General features: G+C 38.3%; 2 protein-coding genes across 4 annotated transcripts in view; both read left to right on the top strand.

The window, feature by feature from the left end:
• Positions 1-8,471, top strand: part of LOC112455650 (serine/threonine-protein kinase minibrain) — a 58,011-nt gene extending 49,540 nt beyond the window's left edge. The window contains exons 3-8 of the mRNA XM_025017694.1: positions 1,096-1,264; positions 1,816-1,983; positions 2,071-2,357; positions 2,451-2,597; positions 2,805-3,234; positions 5,708-8,471. Coding sequence (XP_024873462.1) covers positions 1,096-1,264; positions 1,816-1,983; positions 2,071-2,357; positions 2,451-2,597; positions 2,805-3,234; positions 5,708-6,186 — 1,680 coding nt within the window. The 3' untranslated portion in view covers positions 6,187-8,471. The remainder of the gene's footprint in view (positions 1-1,095; positions 1,265-1,815; positions 1,984-2,070; positions 2,358-2,450; positions 2,598-2,804; positions 3,235-5,707) is intronic.
• Positions 8,472-13,168: 4,697 nt separating this feature from the next.
• On the top strand, positions 13,169-22,220 carry LOC112455656 (gephyrin-like). 3 transcript variants are annotated; one of them, XM_025017704.1, is made up of 23 exons: positions 13,169-13,441; positions 13,691-13,788; positions 13,864-14,039; positions 14,123-14,341; positions 14,761-14,936; positions 15,093-15,166; positions 15,267-15,608; positions 15,700-16,107; positions 16,181-16,285; positions 16,376-16,424; positions 16,982-17,045; positions 17,123-17,228; positions 17,319-17,497; positions 19,526-19,677; positions 19,756-19,943; positions 20,033-20,234; positions 20,310-20,585; positions 20,650-20,716; positions 20,785-20,896; positions 20,983-21,258; positions 21,374-21,513; positions 21,611-21,798; positions 21,874-22,220. In XM_025017704.1, exons 1-23 carry the CDS (start codon positions 13,310-13,312, stop codon positions 22,102-22,104), a joined length of 3,960 nt encoding a protein of 1,319 aa, XP_024873472.1. In that variant the 5' UTR covers positions 13,169-13,309; the 3' UTR covers positions 22,105-22,220. The 3 variants fall into 3 exon arrangements, with proteins under 3 accessions (XP_024873472.1, XP_024873470.1, XP_024873471.1); XM_025017702.1 differs by lacking the exons at positions 19,526-19,677; positions 19,756-19,943; positions 20,033-20,234; ... (5 more) ...; positions 21,611-21,798; positions 21,874-22,220 and adding an exon at positions 17,785-18,272 and having other exon boundaries at positions 17,319-17,564; XM_025017703.1 differs by lacking the exons at positions 13,169-13,441; positions 13,691-13,788; positions 13,864-14,039; ... (8 more) ...; positions 17,123-17,228; positions 17,319-17,497 and adding an exon at positions 18,903-19,301.
• The last annotated feature ends 130 nt before the right edge of the window (positions 22,221-22,350 follow it).

Raw genomic sequence — 22,350 nt, 5'->3', positions numbered from 1 at the left:
GAGCATCGGAGAGCCCCGTATCAGAGCAACCGAGACGGGTGCCGATCGTCGATCGGCACCCCCTCGCGCGCGTTCCCCCGGCGTCAAGCGTCTCGGATTTTATCCCGAGATGCGGCCGAACCGTCGCGTCGTCGCTTCCGAACGGCGTGGTTTTCACGTGGTCGCGAGCATATCGATCCCCGGGACGGAGTCGGCAGATCGGATTCTGCGCCCTTTTCCCTTTTCGCTTCTCCTCCCCCCGCCCTTCCGCGTCCCTACCACCCTCTCTCGCGTCGCGCGCCGTCCTACCATCGCCTCTTCCTCTCGTCCCGCGGACGAGGGGATATTTACGGCGAATTATACGATTGCGGTTTTTTTTTTTTTTTTTTACGTGGACGATTCGCGGCGCCGTTTTGACCGGGGGCGCGGGGAAATGGGAAGGGAGAGGGTGGCGAATGCGAGTTCTTGGGTTTTCTTCAATAATTTATACCGTGGAAAAATATAAGCGATCGATCGGGCTAGTTTCTCTCTCTTTCTCTCCTCATCTCCCTCCCTTCCCCCCTTCATCTCGCGGAACGTCATGGACCTACACGGCCTACGTACGCGAATAATAACTTTGGGCCGCGTGGCTCGTTATATAACCCCGTTCGTTAGGTCCGGCGAATTGATAAAGATAAGCGGGTCGCACGAACTTTTGGGCCAATCGGTGGTCGTGTTTGTTCGAGCGAAATTACCTTTCCCCCTCCCCCTCCAATGAACACGCCGATTACTCGAGTCGCGATTTGACAAAGAACGCCGTTTTTGGGTTTAATACACGTCTCATAAAATAGCTCTGATGAATATTAAAGGGTTTTAATAATAATAATAAATATGGGACTTTACAACCCGCGTGCACGCTCTCGAAAACAGCTCGAAGGAGAAGAGATTGATGAAGAAGGACGAACATTAGAGATAATGGCGTGGTAGATCGTTTACGTCTGTGAAGCTGTTTAATTTATTTCGATCGTTTCCTCTGAATGTTTCTGTTGTCATATCGAACCGTAAAATCTTGACATGAAACCTTCGGTTTTACATATCGATGACATCGCGGATTGATTACGTTAATTTCTCTTCCAGGTTTACTATGCGAAGAAGAAAAGGAGAGCACAGCAGATGCAAGGGGAAGATGGCTCGCATAAGAAGGAGAGGAAACTCTACAACGACGGCTGGGACGACGATAATCACGATTATATCATCAAGAATGGGGAAAAGTTCCTCGATCGATACGAGATCGATTCGTTAATAGGTAAAACAAAAAAGGCAGTGCTTGAACAAATGATATCGGGTTAATCGTTATTTACCAGGCAAATATAATATCGTCATGATTTTTCGCGATGACGTAGTCGATACCTTTTATTTCTCGAATATGTTTTATAGACACGTGATACTGTCGTTTTTAACAACCGTGATGTTTAACCCGGGAACGGGCACCTATTTTTTTTGCATAAATCTTCATCTGGAGTGACTTTTATACCTCAATTAAAAGTCATTGTTATTAATTACATATTGCATGTTTTTTATTGTTCTGTAATTTATTAGTATTTGAGGACAATATGTATACAGATTTATTCAACATTTTTTGAAGAAAGTAAGGAGAAATAAAAAAAATATTTAAAAAACGAAAGAAGCACATTAAAATTACTGTGATGTGAGCTTTATTTTTTCGATATTAGGGTGTAAAAATCACCCCAGGCGCCCGTTCCCGGGTTAATGAAGATATATTACATTTACTCAGATCGACCCGAATTCATTCTACGTAGTTATATATCGATGCACTTATACGTTTTCCGTTTACAGGTAAAGGCAGTTTTGGCCAAGTAGTGAAGGCATTTGACCACGACGAGCAAACGCAAGTGGCAATAAAAATCATCAAGAACAAGAAACCTTTCCTCAATCAAGCGCAAATCGAAGTTAGGCTATTGGAAATGATGAACAGAGCGGATACCGACAACAAGTATTATATAGGTACGCGCGGAGTACACGGTGTGCTATGTAGTTAATAGATAACGCGTGACGTGACGTGTCTAACGCCTTGTCTCCTTCCGATTACAGTTAAACTGAAGAGGCATTTTATGTGGCGGAATCACTTATGTCTGGTATTCGAACTGCTATCGTATAATCTATATGACCTACTTAGAAATACGAATTTCCGAGGTGTGTCATTGAACTTGACGAGAAAGTTTGCACAGCAACTGTGTACTGCCCTCTTGTTCCTGTCTACGCCGGAATTGAACATCATTCACTGTGATCTGAAACCTGAAAACATCCTTTTGTGCAATCCCAAACGAAGTGCGATAAAAATAGTCGACTTTGGTAGCTCGTGTCAACTTGGACAAAGAGTGGGTGTCTTAGAAAGTACTAATCAGCGAAAGTTCGCTTTCGCTCTGTCGGCCCTTTTCACACTTTCTTTCTTTCTTTTCGCGTTTTCGCAGATATATCAGTATATCCAGTCCAGGTTCTATAGATCACCAGAAGTCCTATTAGGAATACCTTATGACCTCGCGATAGACATGTGGAGTCTGGGATGTATTTTAGTAGAAATGCACACGGGAGAACCTCTGTTTAGTGGGGCCAACGAGGTAAAGACTGATCATTATGCAATTCTTTTTAATCGTGTCGAATTTGTAGCTCTCGATAATTAATCATTAGTACGAGACGCTACCGTTTACATGCCACGTTAAGATTCACAATGGCAATTAACCTACTCGATTTGAAAATGCATGTTACATTCGGTGTAATATAGATCTGAGTTTGGCAGTGTAAATGATTTCTCATATGATTTGCAGGTCGATCAAATGAACAAAATTGTAGAAGTACTAGGAATGCCGCCGAAACATATACTGGACCAAGCGCACAAGGCGCGGAAGTACTTTGACAAAGTCCCCACGGATGGCTCGTACGTGCTGAAAAAGTCCAAGGACGGTAAAAAATACAAACCTCCCGGGACGAGGCGTTTGCACGATATTCTAGGTGTCGAGAACGGCGGCCCCGGCGGAAGGAGGATAGGGGAACCGGGCCATTCGATGTCCGATTATCTCAAGTTTAAGGACCTAATCGTACGGATGTTGGACTTCGATCCGAAGACACGGGTAACGCCGTATTACGCGCTTCAGCACAATTTCTTTAAGAGGACAGCCGATGAGGGGACCAACACGAATGTCGCTGCTGCCAATAGCGCGAGCACGAGTCCGGCAGTGGTGATGAGCCAGGATCACGGTAAGTTCGATCAATCGTTTGGCGCCATCCCATTTTGCCGAATCACTGTGTAAAATAGAGGAGAGAAGTACTGAATACGCATTTATGTGCTTCACAATCTGAGTTTCTCCGAAACTGGCAGGTTTTCAACGGTTGAGAATTGCCTTATTCATGTCCACCGTGTAACTCCGTGTCGCACGGGTACCATGATTCAAATAACAACAGCTGAAGTTGAAAACGTGTCAGGTTTTGCATTATGTCACAATAACTGTACCTTAAACGATTAATTGCAGCGAGAAATATGATCTTACTATCAAAGTATGGCTCTATGTCGCTTGATTTCATTCATCATTCATTATTAATATCATATTTGATTACTTCACCTAATGATACATTTAATTCATAGTTTCCTCTAAGTCGGTCTTCTCAGCAAATGGGTGCCGCTATAGAAAGAAAAGTCACGACTTTTTCTCACTGCCCGCTATCTATACAGATAGAGTTTTTGTATAAATGTAATAATTAAGAGGCAGGTTAATATTTAACTGCAATCACATGTTCTGTTCAGGCTGCAATAGATTTCTTGAGAGCTTACAGGAATTTCCAACGTTTGAAATCGTTTTTGACGAACGATTTAAAAGAGAAATGACGCATTTGATCACGGCTAATGATATCTCAGCTGTTATATCTTTGAGTAATTGAGCACAAGGTAGATATAAACAGAAACTCAAGACGGACAGTTCTATTGAGAGTTTAGGAAGGTTTTGATTTGTGCAGAAAATAAGAAATTCTCCATCTTTTTTTGCAATCTCTTAAAACGAGGTATTTTCGACTGTTGTGCTTTTCTTAAAAAATCGAGATTGTATAACCGAATAAATATTAAGCAATATCGAGAATATTTATTCTGATAAATGTTAATTTTGCCGAAATACGTACGCTTGATTCCGCGATCAAACATAATCCCTCTTTTTTTAATGGTATCTTTTATTTTCTGCGCAAACTAAACGATACTTGTTGTTGTTGCCCGTAGATATGATGGGGGGACAATACGTGGCTCGATGACTGTCGTATCCGCGGGGCGGCGACGACCTGTCCTAGGCCCCAACCTTAATCTTACTTACTAACATAAGTAAGTTCTGTATCTAACAAACAATCCTACACACGCTAAAAGACTAACGATGTCCCTGATAAATCATATCCTGGCCTCGAATGTATTGCGCGAAGCTTTGCTTGCTTGAAGAATACTCCCTACTGGGACACGGATTGATATTACTAGCCCGTGCCTCCTTTATCGACACGATGTATTGATACGTCTAACGTCTACTGTGAGGCCAATTATTCATTATAACGCGAGACTGTCCTTTTGGATGACTATATCTTAGAACATAAGGACAAAAAAAAAGAGAAAAAGAAAAAGAAAAAATAGCATCATGTCACTGCTGGAATATGTTTCTTTTTATCGTTTCTCGTGTTTGTCGCTGTGATTGAAAATAGTAAATTGTTTTACACGAATGTTGTCGGGGATGAGTATATTGCAGAACATATTCCAACTGAAAGTATTGCATCTGTGTTAAGCGAATTTCTGTTTTGTAGAAAAGTTTCTCACATCATTGTCTTCTAGTTTTTTTTGTGCATGCTTTAGCTGCTTGCATCGTGCACTTTACAAGTGCAATGCTGTAAATGGGACATGAAGTTGTAACGTTTCTGTGAAATAAGTCTTGTCTATATCAGTAATATACATATATATATATATATATATATATATATATATATATATATATATATATAAGTATTATATGTATATATATGTATTTACTATCGTATCCCACCGTTCTTCTTAAGTTTGCCTAATGTAAAATCCCAATTGCACATTAATTTATTACATATATAATTAAGAGAAGATCACGATGCAAATCGATTGCGCGATCATGTGACGATCTTACATCTCCTTAAGTACGCTACTCATATAACATAATTCGATATAATTACTTTGGCGAATCATTCTGTAAGCATATATTTTACAGCAAATAAAATGCATAGAGACATTGCGTAGGAATTAAGATCAACAATTTCATAATTAATTACGACGTGTCAAATATTTGTTCGATTAACTTAGCTGATTAAATTTATGGGGATGGAGAAAAAAGTAATAGCAAATCGATACTTATCTGATGTTTAAAGAATGTATCGTCACGCCCTTTCGAACGTGCGTGAAGGAAAAGTGGTAGCGGTGGAGATTATTGCCTGCAAATGTCCCTGTAGACGTTTGAAATTTTATTTATCTTTATTCCCATTAGTGATTATTCGATTGTAAAAGCTAGAGCGGTTTTCGTGGATGATTATGGCATTAGTGTTTATATATATGTATATATACATATACATATACATGTGTGTATATATATATATATATATATATATATATATATATATATATATATATCGAGAGAAGATTATGTCCTATTTTCCCTACTGACTTTGTCTCTTTTCGATGTCCCAGGACTGGTAACCATGTCGGGACAGGGCAGCAGCAGCAGCAGCGGCGGCGGTGGCAGTCTGCAACAGATGCAAGCGTCGAGTCTCCCTGGTGGCAGCTACCAGCCCATGGACTGCGAGTCCTCGCCCCGTCATACGGGCAGTCGGCGTGCCATAACAACGGGCTACCCATCAACGTCGGCCACTGGGGTGTCCGCGTCCGCCTCGATGTCCATGCAATCCATGGACAGCTCCCTGATACAGAGCTCTCTTGGATCGTACAATAGCCTAATTCTTCCTGGTATACCCCATCTGCCTGCGATGATGACCTCGCCAATGATTCAGCAGCAGAACTTCTACAACTACGGCTACTCGACTACTGATACGCACGGTATGGTGAGGCAGCCGTCAACGGCGGCGTCCAGTAACCAGCGAGATCCAGAGAGAGAAGATAGCCCGATGGTCGGGGTATGCGTCCAACAGAGCCCAGTCGCTATCCACTAAAGTGGCAGGAAGGGCAACTGACTGTGGACAATACAGCTTGTCGCGAACGCATAACCGTGAAGAAGATGAGTAGCTAATTTACAAAGATGGCATGCCTTGAACGATGCTTTCGTAGCATTGACTGAGAAAACGACAGAAGGAAAAATGGCATGTAAACATCTTGGAAGTCGTTCCCCGATGCTGCTTTCTCATCATAAAGTCAAAAGGACACAAGAAGAGAAAAGAAAGACACACGGTGTCGCGATTAGCCTCTTCGGCAATGGATTCAAAAAATTTTTCGGACACGTTGGTTTGGCTGAACAATTCTGAAAAATACAAACAAAATTTCCCGGAAAATCCACGAAATAACCGCAAGTCACAAAGCCCAAAAATCTCTCTATGTATCAAGAGATCATAGAAACGAAAAAAAAAATACCCTAAGCTCGGCGGCGTTAACGACTGTATGAAAAATCCAACGAGTAGAAGAGAATGCAATGGGAGGGAAGGTGTGAGAGGAAACCTCTATTTCTGTTACGTTGCTGAATTTTCGTATTTTTTATCAAGCTGACTGGCCCCATGTTAAGAGCGGATATATGTGTCTAACACGGAAGATTGACGAAAGCTTCGAGCATGGACAGACAGTAATGGTCTAGTGAGGATGAACCCAGCTGGCCTCTCGGGTCCTGCCCGATTTCCACAGACACTCTTAGCAGTTTTTAGCAGAAACGGCTGAGCGGAAAACTTTCGGCAACCAAACTGTGTGGCCTAGAGAGCGAAAAAGTGATAATTACTATTATTACCGCGTAAAAAAAAGAAGGGAAAAGTAAGAATTTACCAATGTAAGCATGTACTCCAATAGAGTTTTATACACGATGTCACGAATGTAAACGGTTTAGCAAGTACTTGCGAGCAAACAGTCGCGTCGACTGCTAGTTATTTGTACAATACACTTAGGTGAATGATAAGAGTGCAGCTTTAGGGTTTAGCTTTTAAGTGTGAGGAGGTAAAACACACACATACACAGACATTGTAAACTCGAATCTTTTATTTACTTTAATGGAAGACAAGGATGTTGCAAACGTCAGTTTGTTGTTGAACAAGGACTTTAAACAAACGAGGTTTGCGCGGCTTAACAACAATACATATTTATACATAAAAAAAGCAGTAATAAGAAAGTTAAAAAAGCAGCATACACGTAAGATCGATCAAGAATGGTATAATCATACAAAGAACCTAGATCTTTATAATAAACAATACGCGCGTACTCGCATACACATGTTTCCAACGTCAATCGTCATTGATTTTTGCCGTTTTGCCCCGATGGTCGCTGCGCTTATGCCATTCGCACCAATCGTAATGCAGCCCTTTTATTTATATAGAGGACTCTACTTTTATTCGGCCCAATATTTTAAATCTCGATTAAAATGCGATTTTTTTTATTATTTATGTATTGTACGACTAGATGACGAACAAAAATAGAAACCAATAATTTTTTTCTTATTATCATCAATACCATATTTTGTCATGAAACTACCAATTGTAAGTGTAGTATAGTACCTGAAGGCAGACCATTAAAAAATGCAACCATAATCCCTATACCACCCAGATGTTACAAAGGAAAAAAAAAGTATGACTTAATAGAAAATAATAATAATAATATATGCTGTGTAAAGAGAAAGAAATCTTAAAGAATTATGCATGTTGCTTTTCTGTAATCACGATAGTAAAATATGGAAATACCAAGTCTGTTTACAAGGTATATTTTATATATTTGCGGCTTTTTTACACTCTTCCATGCAAAAAGAGAATACATGAACGGAGACTTTAAGCTGTAAACTTTAGAGAATTATTTATCTGTATTATGTCACATTTATTACACATCATATATGGGACGAGCGTAATTTTTTTTTTTTTATTGACGGATCTTACCGATTTACTGTTATGAAATTATTTTAAGACGTTTTATATATTTTGAATTTTAATCGTCTTTTTTGTGGTCTCCGATATAGATGAAGCTACATGTGTAATTCCCAATATAACCGTCATCTTTAACGTTTTAATTGCGATATCTTTTTTGTACGAAAATTTTAATGCGTAAATATAAAGCAGAGCGGCAAAGCAATTTCGTCTGCATGACTGCGACTGTTGTCAAAAGAGCTTGGCCAAAAAAAAGAAGGTATTAGACGACCAAGAGAATTCTTATAATGTATTTTCTGGAAAAGTAACGAGTCTCACTGTGAAATTTAGATTTGAATTCTTGTTGTATTAGTTGTAAATATATGAGAAATATAAGATACTTTCGAGTAGCTGAGAAAAGTCTAACGTTTCACAAGCCATTCGATCTGCTAAGAATCATTTTATTCGTGCGGCCTTTCGAATGATTTGTATATTTTTATACACCTGCAATACAAAGAACATTTGCAGAATACGATTTAATGAGATATACACGAGACATTCTATATTGCAACTCAGATGTTGAAGTTTGTTATACTCGAATTTATAATAAGTTACCGAACGAAAAACAAATTTTCTAACAGTATCTAATAATATGTAAATCACCAACGGATAAAATAGGAATACGAAGCCCATTGACACTTGTACTATAAATGTTTTTATATCGCATTGAGATTTTACGGCAATCGGTGCTTAAGAGATACATTAAATTTCAAGAGTCGTAATGAGTCTGTGTTGTGATTAGATAGCTCGAAAGCAATGCTTAAAAATAGATAGATTCACTATGACATAAATAAATACCTAAAGAGAGGGGAGAGCAGCTCTCTGTAAAATCATCTAAAAAAAAAAAAGAAAAGAGGAAACGTAAAACGGGATATGTCGCACCTTACCTCAATGACCTTTTTGATAATTTCCGCGGTTAAAGTTGTACAGGATATGATTTTTTAGGTGTAGAGAGATTAAATTACGGGGACGTTCAGGATTTTCTGTGATAAATTCTGAGCGTCCTCGCGAACAATACCTTGTTGAACGGCAAAAATCAGTACGCTCTATAAATTATAGACAATGTGCGATAGATATATATGTATAATATATATAATATTGTGTACATATTATATACGTAATATGTATAACATATAATTAGATATATAAATATATATAATGTTATATATTATACATATTTTACATATTATACATATATTTATATCACGTGCCCTCTTCCGAATTCATCTTGTTACACGCTGTGCTCACTAGTCCCGCAAACAACGGTGTTCACGACATTCTCAGAGAGAGAAACGCTATTCGGAAAACCTCTGTATACATTCGGATACTATTTTTCATCGTCCTTGAATCATTTCGCCGATTTCGCTCTCAGCGCAACAGGATGACGACGCGCGAGAGACAATTCTCGCGTCGGGATGGCTCATACGAAGGCACTCGGTATACCGGTCTTTCTCTCCGGTCCGGAGAGAGGTGTGCATAATCCGACCCACGACGACGGACTCCTGGGCACAGCGCCGCGTTTGATAATGCATCGAAGCGCATCGTTCTCCTTTCAACGATATTGTTGATTTTTTACTGGATGATTATTATCGTTTACCTGCAGCAAAGTGATGGATCGGTTATTAACGACGCACGGTCTGCCAAGAAAGAACGTGCGCGAACGCGGCGCGTAAACTCTCTTTAACTGTCCGTATTGCGAAATACCGCGATGATAAAAATACATATGCAATGCTGGAGCTGAGTCGCAATTATATCAATTAACGGCCACCGTTGCTCGCTTGGCATACTTTCTTCAAAGACCTTCAGTTATCCTGAAATAAAAACCGCTTGATATACCCAACGCGGCGACATGGTTCTTTAGCGATACTCAATATTAATGAACACGAAGCTCATTTAGCGTCAGGTAAAAGAGAAGGCCGATCAAAAACGATCGATGTCGTTTTCTTCGTTCCACCGGCTGCGGTAGACGACTTCTGAAAAACTTATCCTCTCCGAAGACGTTCCTCCGATCGCGAGAAGACACCACAGAAGCCGGCCGAGCCTCGATCCGAAACTCCTACCTGATGCAACGCAAAAAAGAGCCACCTCGCTAATGAGATTCATGTGAAAGTTTTATATATCGGTCGCGCTCCTCCTTGGCAGACCGCGAGTTTTTTCTTTCTTGGCGAAGCTAAAAGGAACACCGCCCGGCGTGTCCAGGCCGAACGAGTTTAGAGAAAATTTTTTCACGGGTATAGCCGCGGTAGGGCACGATTCTCGAATCTCGGGAGAAATATAGCAATTTAAAGCGCGTTTAAGACGCGTCGAACGAGCTGTGCGATATATAGAAATTTTCTTCTTTTTTTTTCTCTTTTTTTTCTTCGTTTTTTTCCGCGCGAGAGAGAGAGAGAGAGAGAGAGGACGCGACGAGGGGGTGCGTTTTTTAAAAGCGCATCCGTGCAACACACACAGCCTCTCCCGATGGGAGAAGGGAACCCCGGCGAAGCAGGACGAGAAATCCTCTTCCCTCCTTATAGGGTTCCTTTCGCTTTCCGATATGCGCGCTTTATTTCGAGTTTTGCGAGAGCCACACCATCGTCTCGGGATGAATTTGTCCACTCCATTCAGCTGTCGCAAAAATGCAAAGTATTTAAGCCAACTAGCAAGACAACAGAGATGTATACATTTATATAGCGTAAGATCCGGCCGCGGTTCATGTTTCAAACGATTTTTCACCGCGTACGCACACACATGCATACGTACATACGTATATATGTATTTTTTTTTACATAAAACGTTAGATAATTTGATTTACAGAACGATCACGAGAGAGAATTACGAGCCAAACTGTATTTTAATTACTATTTATGTTAGTCGACGTATTATACGCGGGATATTTGCGCATCGTTCGCATGCTTTTAAACGTTTGTAAGCGCGAGAGCAATTTGTCGACGAATTTCCTTCATCATCCGTTGCCCAGTAATCTTTAAGTCACGCGCCGGGGGTTTTTTTTTATTCGATTTTTCTTTCGGCTCTCCGAGCCGTTCGATCATCGTAATTTTGAAGTTTTATAACATAGACGTCCTATTTGTCTTCGGAAAGACGAAGATACAGATCTATTATACGAATATTCATATTGATCCATATTTGTATACATTGAAGACTCTGAAATCTCGACGAATAATTTGGGCAATGGAGGATTAACGCGCTTCTTAATTTTTCGTTTGACTTGTAATTTTTGTTGAATTATCGATCCGTGATAAATCTTTAAGGAAATCTTCCTCTCGTGCGTGTTTTCCCGCGCACGTCTCCTTTTACGATTCGATTACGTACGGGGCTTGCAAATCTGACATTTGCGGGGCGCACGTGCGGCCTTTGAAAAAGTCCGCGCGCTCGCGAGAGGCAAACTTAATTAATTACGAGATCTTTGGAACATGTTGCCGCGGCGGAAATAAAGTAACCTAAGTTTCCTAACGTCATGAGTAAAAGCATTGTGTTCAGAAACAAATATAACTATAATACGACTGACAGAAAGAGAGAGAAAGAGAGATGCGCCTGAGGAGGCAACGCGTAAGCGTCCTTTGAGAATCACGAGCGTGAAAGGTTGATGATATATCTGGATGTCCCGTTCGGCATGCACCAATCGGGACAAAAAAATATAGGGGATGAATGGGACGGAGAGCGAGAAGAAAAAAGAGAGAAAGAGAGAACGTGTGTGCGTCCGGTTGTATGCGTGTGTGAGAAAGAGAAAAAGAGAGAGAGGAAGTGGTAAAATGTTAATTAAGAAACAAAAAACCGATTTATTAAGATGAAAAAAAATAATTAACAAAACTCCATACCGGATGAAGGAAAATGAACTTGTATCTAACGTGTATACATTGTCATAACATTATTATGATGATTATTATAATTATTATTATATATAATAATGTAATTGAAAATTTGAAACGATATTACATAAGGTTAATAATAAACAAAAGCATCTTCACCTTCTGCTGTTACCTTTTCTTCCGCTGACCTTTCGCGCCGCACCCGATTTCCACTCTTAATTATTATATTATACGAGAATCCGCGTGTGAAAAGAATAAAGCGCGTTAAAAAAAAAATTCTGAAAAAATATATAAAATTTCTTAGATACTTTCAGAAATAATGAGGATTTACGGAATATTTCAGTATCCGTACGTATGAACATTTCTGATAATAAATTACACAGATTATCTCATATTCAGATTTTTACAAAGATGTGTTGGCAGGAAAAATCTGAAATATTTTATTATTACTTTGTCTGAGTTTTTCTGAAAAACGTTTCAATATTCGTATAAAAAAATCAGGATAAGCTGATTTTTCTTCTATTGTCAGTTTGATGAACAGATAATTGAGAAGGGGATTAGAGATATGCGTAGATTTGAGTGACGCGTAAAAAGAGCATTCTATATAAAATACGAAAGCTGAAACCGAAACAGGGGAGTTTCGTGTGAGTTCATATCTTCTTTTGTAGTTTAATTTAATTTACTTTAATAATTAAATTTAATGAAATTGAATAATTATTAACAAATATTTAATATCTAATAATTTATTAAAAATAAAAATAATGAAATAGCAATGCGGTATACATAATTGGGAGCTTAATTTAATCTTCAGCTCAAAACCGAAAGACTTTTATCATCATCAAGAAATTGAGAATTTAAGATGGAAGGAAGTAAATAATAATGGAAAATATATTTTTGATTAAAATTAAAATATCAAATTTTTTGTTTTATTTCAAAAATTCTCTTAAAAAAAAAACCATATTATTTATGAGATAATTTAATATATACTATTTTGTATATTATTAAATAACTAAACTTTATAAAATTGAATAATTATTGATAAATACTTAATTGAAAAAATTCAATTATTTAATATGTATATAATATTAAAGAAAATGTATTAAAAACAAAAGTAACGAGATTGAACAATTTATCATCGATCCAAATCATTGACCGCCGCAAGGCCCGCAAGCGCGTCCTGATTGAGCAAGTGATTTCCGCCAGATCCGGAAGAAGTCGCTAACGCAGTTCTCGGCAAAAGGCAACATGTCCGCCTTCGCGGGAGAGGAAAGCGTGTCAATTATTAGTGCTTCAATTTTTTAGCGATTACAGCCGGACGAATGGCACCCACGTCAAGCTAGCCGCGCGAAATTGACCTCCACGGCGGTGAGGAGAGGAAAATGAGTTTCTCCGTGAAGAAGACCGGCGGCAGAATGTGGCACGAGGCACGCAAGCAGGAAAAGAAAATACGCGGCATGCTGGTCGATTATCGTCGCAGAGCGGAACGTAGACGGGACTACTATGAAAAAATCGTAAGAATCTGCGCGAAAATATGCGCGACGGATTTCTCCTTTCGTCTGATTTACGACAGATCGATGGGTCGCGCATTATTTTCACGGAATTTTTATGTATCTTCCTCCGTTCCTCGGTTAACCTTCATATTATTGCTCCTTTTTTTGCTACTCTTTTTTTTTTTTAATGTAAACCTTAAGATATAATTGCGGAGCAGAGGTATTGCTCGGACAAACGTAATAATCGAACGTTCTTGTGCTTCATTTTAGAAATCAGATCCTACTCAATTTCTCCAGCTGCACGGTAGACCGTGTAAGATACATTTGGATCCGGCAATAGCCGCTGCGGGTGACAGTCCTGCAAACATGTGAGTATTGCAGTATGATATTAACCGTTAATTGTGCTGGTACTTCAACAGAGAATAATGTATTTTACTGACCAGGATGCCATGGCAAGGCAATGAAGACAATCTTATAGATCGTTTTGACGTACGAGCGCATCTGGATTGGATACCAGAGCCGCTAGATACTATCGATGTTGATATTGCTCTGACAAGCGAAGACAGACATATCAACTATGAACGCTATCGTATAATTGTGCAAAATGAATTTCTAGGCGGTACGTTGTTTGTCTTTCCCTCCGTTGTGCAGGGACCTCTTATCAGTCTTCCTTATGTCTTCACTCAAACGTCTTTTCTTCAGTGACTGAAGAAAAGTTTCTTCACCAAATACATTTGGAAGAACAGTTTGGTTCGTCAACAAAGTTAGATGCTGCAAAAGATAAGAAGAAATCTGCTAATAGCGCTGCCATCGGATATAATTATGAAACCGAAGAGCCGATACCTGAACCGGCAAAAGCAACAGTGGATCCAGTTATATCGGAGGAAAAGGGAGATGATGAAGATAGCGATATAGATTTAGGTATCATTATTTTACTTAACGCAATGTTTAACACATTGTTGACCGAGAATTTTATACAGAAACTAATGTCTGTATTAGTTTCCGCGTCTCTGTTATTTTTTATACGGGTCAATGTTGAAACATGTGAGTAAATATCAGTAATTTCTAAGTTTTGTTTATAATATATATAAGATTAGAAAAAAAAGCTATAACAGAAAGTAAAGGATAAACACAATCACAAATCCAATAATACAAGCTCTAACTTTGCATTATGATTTAAACTGTCCTTATATGTCCTTATAATGTAAACTTCTAAAGTCACCCTCAATAATGGGCAGTAAAAAAATTGCTGGTATACATCTCCGGTCAATAATGAGTTAATACGCCTTGAAATGTTACAAGAACAAAATCTTTTAATGTAATGTATTACTTTTTTTTAGATATATGCGTGGACGTGTCTCAAATAGAACCATCTCAGGCACATGAGATGAATTTAGTAGCTCAAAAATATGGACTTCTAGGTGCTGATTACTTTAGCTTTTTAACACAAGATTTTGAAGAAGCTGAAACCTTGCGACAGGCCCGCAAGCAGGAGGAGGAGAAAGCTATGTACTCGGTAAATAATTACATTAATTCAAAACACAACTAATATATATTTTTATATTATATATTTATATATACTATAATATATTATAATTAAATGTCTGAAAATACGTCACGCTTTGATGTAAGAAAATGTTTTAATGTATGTTTTCCATTTTATATATAATAGGGTCGACGGTCGCGTAGAGAAAGGCGTGCATTCAGGGAAAAGAAGATGATAGGTCGCGTTATGAGTCCGCCTAGGTAATAACTAGTTGCATTTACGCAAAAAATTAAATTAAATATTAAAATTAAATATTTTTTTACGTTATTACTTATATAAATTTCTCTATCTTCATCTCAGTTATGCAGCCAGGGAAAGCCCGGAGTATAATCCTTATAGAAAATCCTCTTCCAAATCGCGATCGCGATCCACATCACCTGTAAATACGGGACAGATTACTTACATCACAAGCTTCGGTGGGGAAGAAGAGACTCATGGTAGCACATCACATGTGTCTTCGTCAAATTCAAGAAAAGTCAATTATTCGTATCTCAGACGGCGGAGGTCGGACAGTCCTGCTTTCAACGATAGAACTGTCAGTAGAAAAATATCCAAGTCAAGGTCGAGAAGTTGTTCACGTTCCGTTAGTAGGACTAAGTCGTATAGGACACGTGACAGAAAACGAAGTGGATCTAGAATGAGGTAAGTTGCAAGATAAAAGAACTTATTACATATTTATTGACATAATTAATGTTTTGCTTTCTAATATATCTAGTACTGAATCTTATTTCAGATCTAGACGCACACGCTCGAGACCTCGAAAGTATACGAGATCCCGCACAAGAAGTCGCACCAGACGATCCCGAACGCGAAGTAAATCACGATCGCGTTGTAGAAGTACCAGCAGATCTCGATCGCGTTCAGTTTCTCGATCGAGGTCAAGATCTAGATCACGCTCGCGTTTGAAGAGATCGAGGAGTTCGTCCTCGAGCAGCATATCGGCATCAAGATCGAGGTCTAAATCGCATAATAGGAGCCCATCTAGAGACAGCTATCGGAAAAGACGCTATTCGCTGTCGAAATCGAGATCCAAGTCTCGCTCGAGATCGAAGTCTCCATCAAGATCTAGATCGAGATCGAGAAGTCAATCTAGCTGTAAACGATCGCGAAGCGATGATAATAAGACGCCAGCACTGCCCAGGTGAAAATTTTTCGCAGGTTTATTCAAGAATCAAATTATTGTAACGTAAGTGTATAACTTATTTCATGTACAGGTATTATGGCCGACGTGGAAAATCGTCAAGTCTTGAGCTAGAGCTGTCTGATAACGAAGAAAAATCCAGTCCAGCAACACCGAAGACTCCGATAAATACAAGCGTGTAAGCATTTTATAAGCAGTGAACAATCTTAATTTACATTACATATATCAAGTTGTTGTGCGTGGACTTAATTTTTTCTGAATATTTCAGGAACAAGCCAAAAGCAGGGTTAAGTACAAATTCTGGTGGCGGACACAAAGTCAGTAAGAACCATAACGCTTTCTTAGTCACTTAACGCACAGAGAATAAAGACATACTTATATAAGTACCATGTCTATATAAGTATAATGTCTGTATGCCTTCCATCTGAACGAAGAACCTCAACAAGCGCGTCTTGTTTTCATTATATTACACTTCAGAATATGATGTGTCAACATCATATTCTACATTTATTTGTTTTATTTTTAATTCGTTCTGAAGCAGAATTTCAACGTATCGTTAGAGCCACAAAGAATTTGAGAATCTTTGAATCGTACTAACGTCTTATTTTTGAGATAACTATCGCTGAAATGAATCCATATCGAGTTGACCGCTTTGTTATTATCTTTTTTCGTTTGTTCGTAATTGCATTCTATTAATCGTCTAATAAAGGAAATGGCAAATTTTTTGTGGTACATATATTCGGTTATATTCTATAATTGGTAATATATTAGTGCATACTACATATTGTACGTATAATGGGCACTAGATTTTTAAATTATACCAAAAATATCGAGCTCTTTCTCTATAGACTTTTAAGAGTTTTATATTTTTCAGTCGTTGAAAATTACACCCCAGGAGCGGCTTAAAAAGAAAATGCAGGCCCTGTTAAACAGACAGTGTAGGTTGATGTCTGAAAGAATGAGGAGTAATTCAGGAGTAATTCATAAAAGGCAAATGTAAAATGAATTCTTTTAGATAAAGCTGACAAGAAAGCCGAGCAGTTGAGAATCGAGAAGATGGAGCAACAGAGACAGGATCGGGAAGACGAGATTCGAGAAATGTCTTTGAAACTCCGCAGAAAGTGAATAATTTTTACCTTGTGATGCGGCGTGCGTCAACTTTTTAAGTTCGTCAACTTAAGTAGCGACGTGAATTCTGTTTCACTTTTCAGACAAAGAGAACGGAGACATCGTTACGAAGGCCACAGTTCCGACACGCGGTCTTCCGTGTCTCGTACACCAAGTCCGAGCCGTAGTCCGAGACACCATCCCGTACGTCGCGATAGGCGAGACATGGACGGCGATCGCGAGCGGGATAGGGAGAGAGATCGGCGCGATGATCGTGACCGGGGTAGAACAGAGTCGCGTAGAAGATACAGAGATTCACCGCTTCGTTCACTGAGTCCGAGGAACAATCGGTAAAATCCCTCGATTCTGACGCCTAAAGTTGCGATTGCCGAGTTGCACCGACAATTCATATTTACTGGACGTTAGCGATTGTCTCTATTACGTAGTCCTGATTATTAACACAGAGAGCAGATTGATTGAGCACAGATCAATGCTGATTCGGTGCAATTAGATATAACGTAAATCTTGTATGCTCCTAAAGAAAAACCATGCCATTTTCCGTTATTCCAGAGGCCTAGTCGACTACTGACTTCAGGACACGTTTAATCTTCCATCTAAAATGTTTTGAAATCGCTGATTCGAACATTTTCCGTTCAGTTGCATTCCTTCCTTAAATCGCTGTTAATGTCCGAGAGAATCGCATAATGAGGGAAAGGTATACGGACCTGCCGCAAGATTTGTTCTAAAATACGTCACGAATAACAATACAGCGCGACTTAATCTGCTTCATAATAATGATCAAATAAATGGAAGTATTTGTATGTTACTTCCACTCACACCGATTGCGATGCGTATGCGAGAAATTAGAAGAATTGCGTGATAATAACTAATATCACGAGGATCATGTCTATAATTTTTATTTCACATGCAAAGCAAGAAGCATGAAAATATGATACTGTTGTATTATTTTAGAATTGAGTGTACACTCTTCGCTATGTATCTTTCATTGTTAAATAATTCTTCAATAATAAAGATGTTCATTTCGCAGCTGGGGTAAACGCTGACTACTTTCTGTGCCTTCTATTACAGACATTACCGAAGGTAGAAGACCAAGGGATATGATATAATAACATCTTTATATATAATCTAAATTATTTTATTAAATCCGCTATCTGAAATACATATACTTATGTAAGCAAAGACGTATGTCTTTGACGCATTATACGTTAATGATATGGAGCAAAATAGATGTTGGATCTTTCTCTCTCAAACGGAGAGAAAAAGAATGAGAAACTTAAATTTAAAAAATGGAAGTAAAATGAACCTAACATCGGTTATTTGAACGTGTTTGAATACAAAAACAAAATTTTGTAATTAATTTTAAATTAAATTTATAATCCGTATCATTCACTGGCGTATTAAAGGCAAATTGCTTCTACTGTTTTTGTTATGTCTCATCTGCCAGGAGGTATTGCCCAGTCGTGTTATGGATAACGAATGATCATGCAAAAATCCATATAACCTTTGACTAACACTGGAAGAGATATCTTTATAGTTGAACTTTTTAATTTTTCCTCTTTTTCTTTCTAACGTCTAGCAGGTTTCTCTCTGCGTCTAGTCATATATTTATTTCATTTTAAGTGCAGAAGGTATAACATGGTGCAGCTACAAAGAACAGAAACAGTAAACCAAAGTCAGCTGACTAGCGCGGTCTGCCAGTGGTAAACTCTGCCACCTGCTAGTGTTCTTTCTTTTTTTTCTGTGAATGTTTTTGAAAATGTGAAAAGTGGAAATTTTCACCATTAACTTCACGTTCAAATTACATGATCGCTACCCTTGTCACCGTATTTTCAACTGATTGCTCCAGTTTTTTAATGGACTAATCGGCCGATTAAGTTAATCGGAGTTTGGTCGAAGTGGCTCTTTTTAGAACCTTTCCTAATGCTCTTTCCAGTATCGTATGATTAAATGAAGTGTACATATTCTATATAATCATTAACCGATAAGAAATTGTGTTTAGTCACAAATTATTTAGTCGAAAAATTTGAAGGTCAAAATGGCACCAATAAGATTTGCAATTTTAACCGGTAATAATATGTTATAATATGTGTATAACATTTACATGGAATATATTAAAGTAGCTTATATATTAATAAAAATTTAAAAGATTACAAAACGTTTTAGTCATGCACATATTTGAAGGTTAAATATGGTTACATACGTTACGTTTCCATATCTTTAATTGACAAGCTTGTATAATATATATATTGCACATTTCTTAAATTTTAATGATTCCATTATAATATTTCAGTAAGTGACACTTGTGCGAGAGGTGATAAAACAGATGAAAGTGGACCTGCATTAAAAGTATTTATCAACAGCGCAGATTCGGCAGGAAATATTCTACTTGCAGGACACGTTTCTTACACTACTATTGTGGCTGATGATTTGACGTCAATAATGGTAACTATAAACATTTTAACAATATTTCTTGCATATTTTGATGGTGTGTTATTATGCATCTATTTATACGGCATCTAGGAGAATCTAATCTTTTGGAGTGATGAAAATAAAGTTGACGTTATTCTCACTACTGGCGGTACTGGGTTTTCCGAAAGAGATGTTACACCTGAGGCGACCAAAAAAGTTATCCATAAAGAAGCTCCCGGATTGTCTTTAGCGATGCTCATGTCGAGCTTAAAAATAACTCCACTGGCGGTGCTTTCTCGGTAGAGTCTCGATTTCTATTATTATATTATATAAGGTTTCTATTTGCTCCGTAATTTCTTTAAAATTAAAACTTTTGATATGTTTTCAGAGCTGTGTGCGGAATAAGAAACAAAACACTGATTGTTAATCTGCCTGGTTCACGTAAGGCTGCAATAGAGTGCTTGACTGCAATCGCACCTGCTATTCCGCACGCCGTAGATTTGATCTTGGATAATAAAGCGAAAATTAAAGATACGCATAACATTGTGCAACGTAATACCACATCTTGTTCGCATGATCATCTTTGTACAGTGAGATACTTTTTTCCGTCGGTATATAAAATAATGATTTTACGCGAATTGTGTAATACAATTAGATTATTTCAGGTGAATTTTGAGAATGTAGCAACGCGCCTTAGAGAATCCCCGTTTCCTATGATTTCTGTCGAGGAAGCGGTGTGCATAATACGCACGAGTGTAGAGGAAAGAAGCGTTGAAACTGTGAATGTAAAAGATGCCTATGGTAGAATATTATCTGAGGACATATATTCCTATTGCAATTTGCCGCCATTTAGGGCTTCCATAAAAGATGGATATGCGGTGTTGGCAAGCGATGGAAAAGGCAGAAGGAAGGTGTTATGTGGTATAAAAGCAGGGACTGCAGTAAGTCACGTTAACCGATGCTCAATGCGACGCGAGAGAAAACAATAAAAGAAAACTTTTTCAGCCCGCTCTGGTGTCTCTTGAACCTGGCACTTGTGTACGCGTGAACACTGGAGCGCCTGTTCCCAACGGTAAACAACTGCAATTTGCTTGTTGATTTACTTATAAAAAATTTACTACTTTTTTTGCTTGGTTACAGAAGCGACGGTTGTACAAGTTGAAGATACAAAACTGATATTGAAGAGCGCTGATGATACGGAGGAGGACGAAATTGAAATAATGACTGAACCGAAAGAGGGACAAGATATTAGGTATAAGGCTCCATTGATTTTGTCATTCTGAATAGTTATATTTTATTCTTGACAAATTTATTTTCTTGATTATTTATTTGTTGAAGACCTGTCGGTTGCGATATAGAAAAGGGAAGTTTAGTGTTAAATTCATACACGAGTATTGGTCCGGTGGAATTAGGACTCCTAGTGGCTTGCGGCTGCAAACACGTTGCAGTTACTAAACTCCCTTGTATAGGTGTACTGTCCACTGGAGATGAATTGCAAGACGCTGGAGAGCCTCTAGGACCAGGGCAGGTCTACGATAGCAACAGAATAACTTTAATCTCGCTATTAAAAGAGAATGGCTTCAATGCTTTGGATTGTGGAATTGCGACTGATGAGTATGTAAAGAATTTATCCTGATACACCCACGTTGTATCATAATACTTTTTTTATTGATTGATATAGTGATTATAAATTATATGTAACTTTATTATTAATATAACCATTTTGCAGCGCGATGGATATGATAAGTAAAATCAAGGGAGCTTTAGAAAAAGTAGATGTACTTGTGACAACGGGCTCTGTGTCAATGGGCGATAGAGATTTGTTGAAGCCTATATTAGAGAGACATTTCAAAGCTACCATACATTTTGGTATTTTCTTTGTTTTTTTTAACCATCTCTATGTTAATCATATCTAAAAATATGTTAAAATACATGTTTCTTACACGAACTATTAATTATATTTCAGGACGCGTAAATATGAAACCGGGAAAACCAACGACATTTGCAACGTGCACATTCTTAGACAAAACCAAATATTTGCTATGCTTGCCGGGGAATCCGGTGTCTGCTACTGTTACCGCGCATTTATTCCTCTTACCCCTTCTGAACGAAATGCACGGCAACTTTTCGCAGCCAGTCATAGTGAGAGCTAAGGTTCGTAAGAACATCTTTATCTTGCAAAAACAGTAAAGTACACGATATATAGAAAATATTGTTTTAACGTTACAGTTAACGTCGTCGTACAATTTGGACCCGCGTCCTGAATACGCAAGAGCGTATCTCGAATGGACTCACGAAGAGGTGCTCCCGATGGCCTACAGCACGGGAAATCAAATCAGTAGCAAGTTAATCAGCTGCAAAGGTGCTAACGCGCTCCTGATGCTGCCAGGGCGAACAGCGGAGAAACAGACGTTGAATGTAGGTGACACTGTGCCGGCGATGCTCATTGGTTTTAAATAAATAATAGAGATATACGTTTAATATATAAACATATTTTGTCATATTGTTAGAAAATTATTTTTGGGATACTCTTAGGAGCTTTAGCCCTTTTGTTCAAAATAAAATCTTCATGAAAACTCCTGTGCCTATTCAGTATTTATTCTCATGTTACCTGCAGACTACTAAACTCTTTACAAAAGCTCTGCAATTACCTTTAATACGCGATATTAATTTTAGAATTAATAGAACTAAACTTTTTTTATTTTT

Source organism: Temnothorax curvispinosus, unplaced genomic scaffold (assembly GCF_003070985.1).
Source record: "Temnothorax curvispinosus isolate PA1 unplaced genomic scaffold, ASM307098v1 QBEX01006316.1, whole genome shotgun sequence".
NCBI lineage: Eukaryota > Metazoa > Arthropoda > Insecta > Hymenoptera > Formicidae > Temnothorax > Temnothorax curvispinosus.
Note: the sequence above shows the minus strand (reverse complement) of the source record. Positions and strands in the feature narration are given on the sequence as shown.

Excerpts from the sequence above, each read along its gene's own strand:
- LOC112455656 (XM_025017704.1), top strand. The coding sequence starts at position 13,310 with ATGAGTTTCTCCGTGAAGAAGACCGGCGGCAGAATGTGGCACGAGGCA. Across the intron at positions 13,442-13,690 it reads GGGACTACTATGAAAAAATC|AAATCAGATCCTACTCAATT; the intron begins GTAAGAATCTGC and ends GCTTCATTTTAG. Across the intron at positions 17,498-19,525 it reads GCGCGATGATCGTGACCGGG|TAAGTGACACTTGTGCGAGA; the intron begins GTAGAACAGAGT and ends ATAATATTTCAG.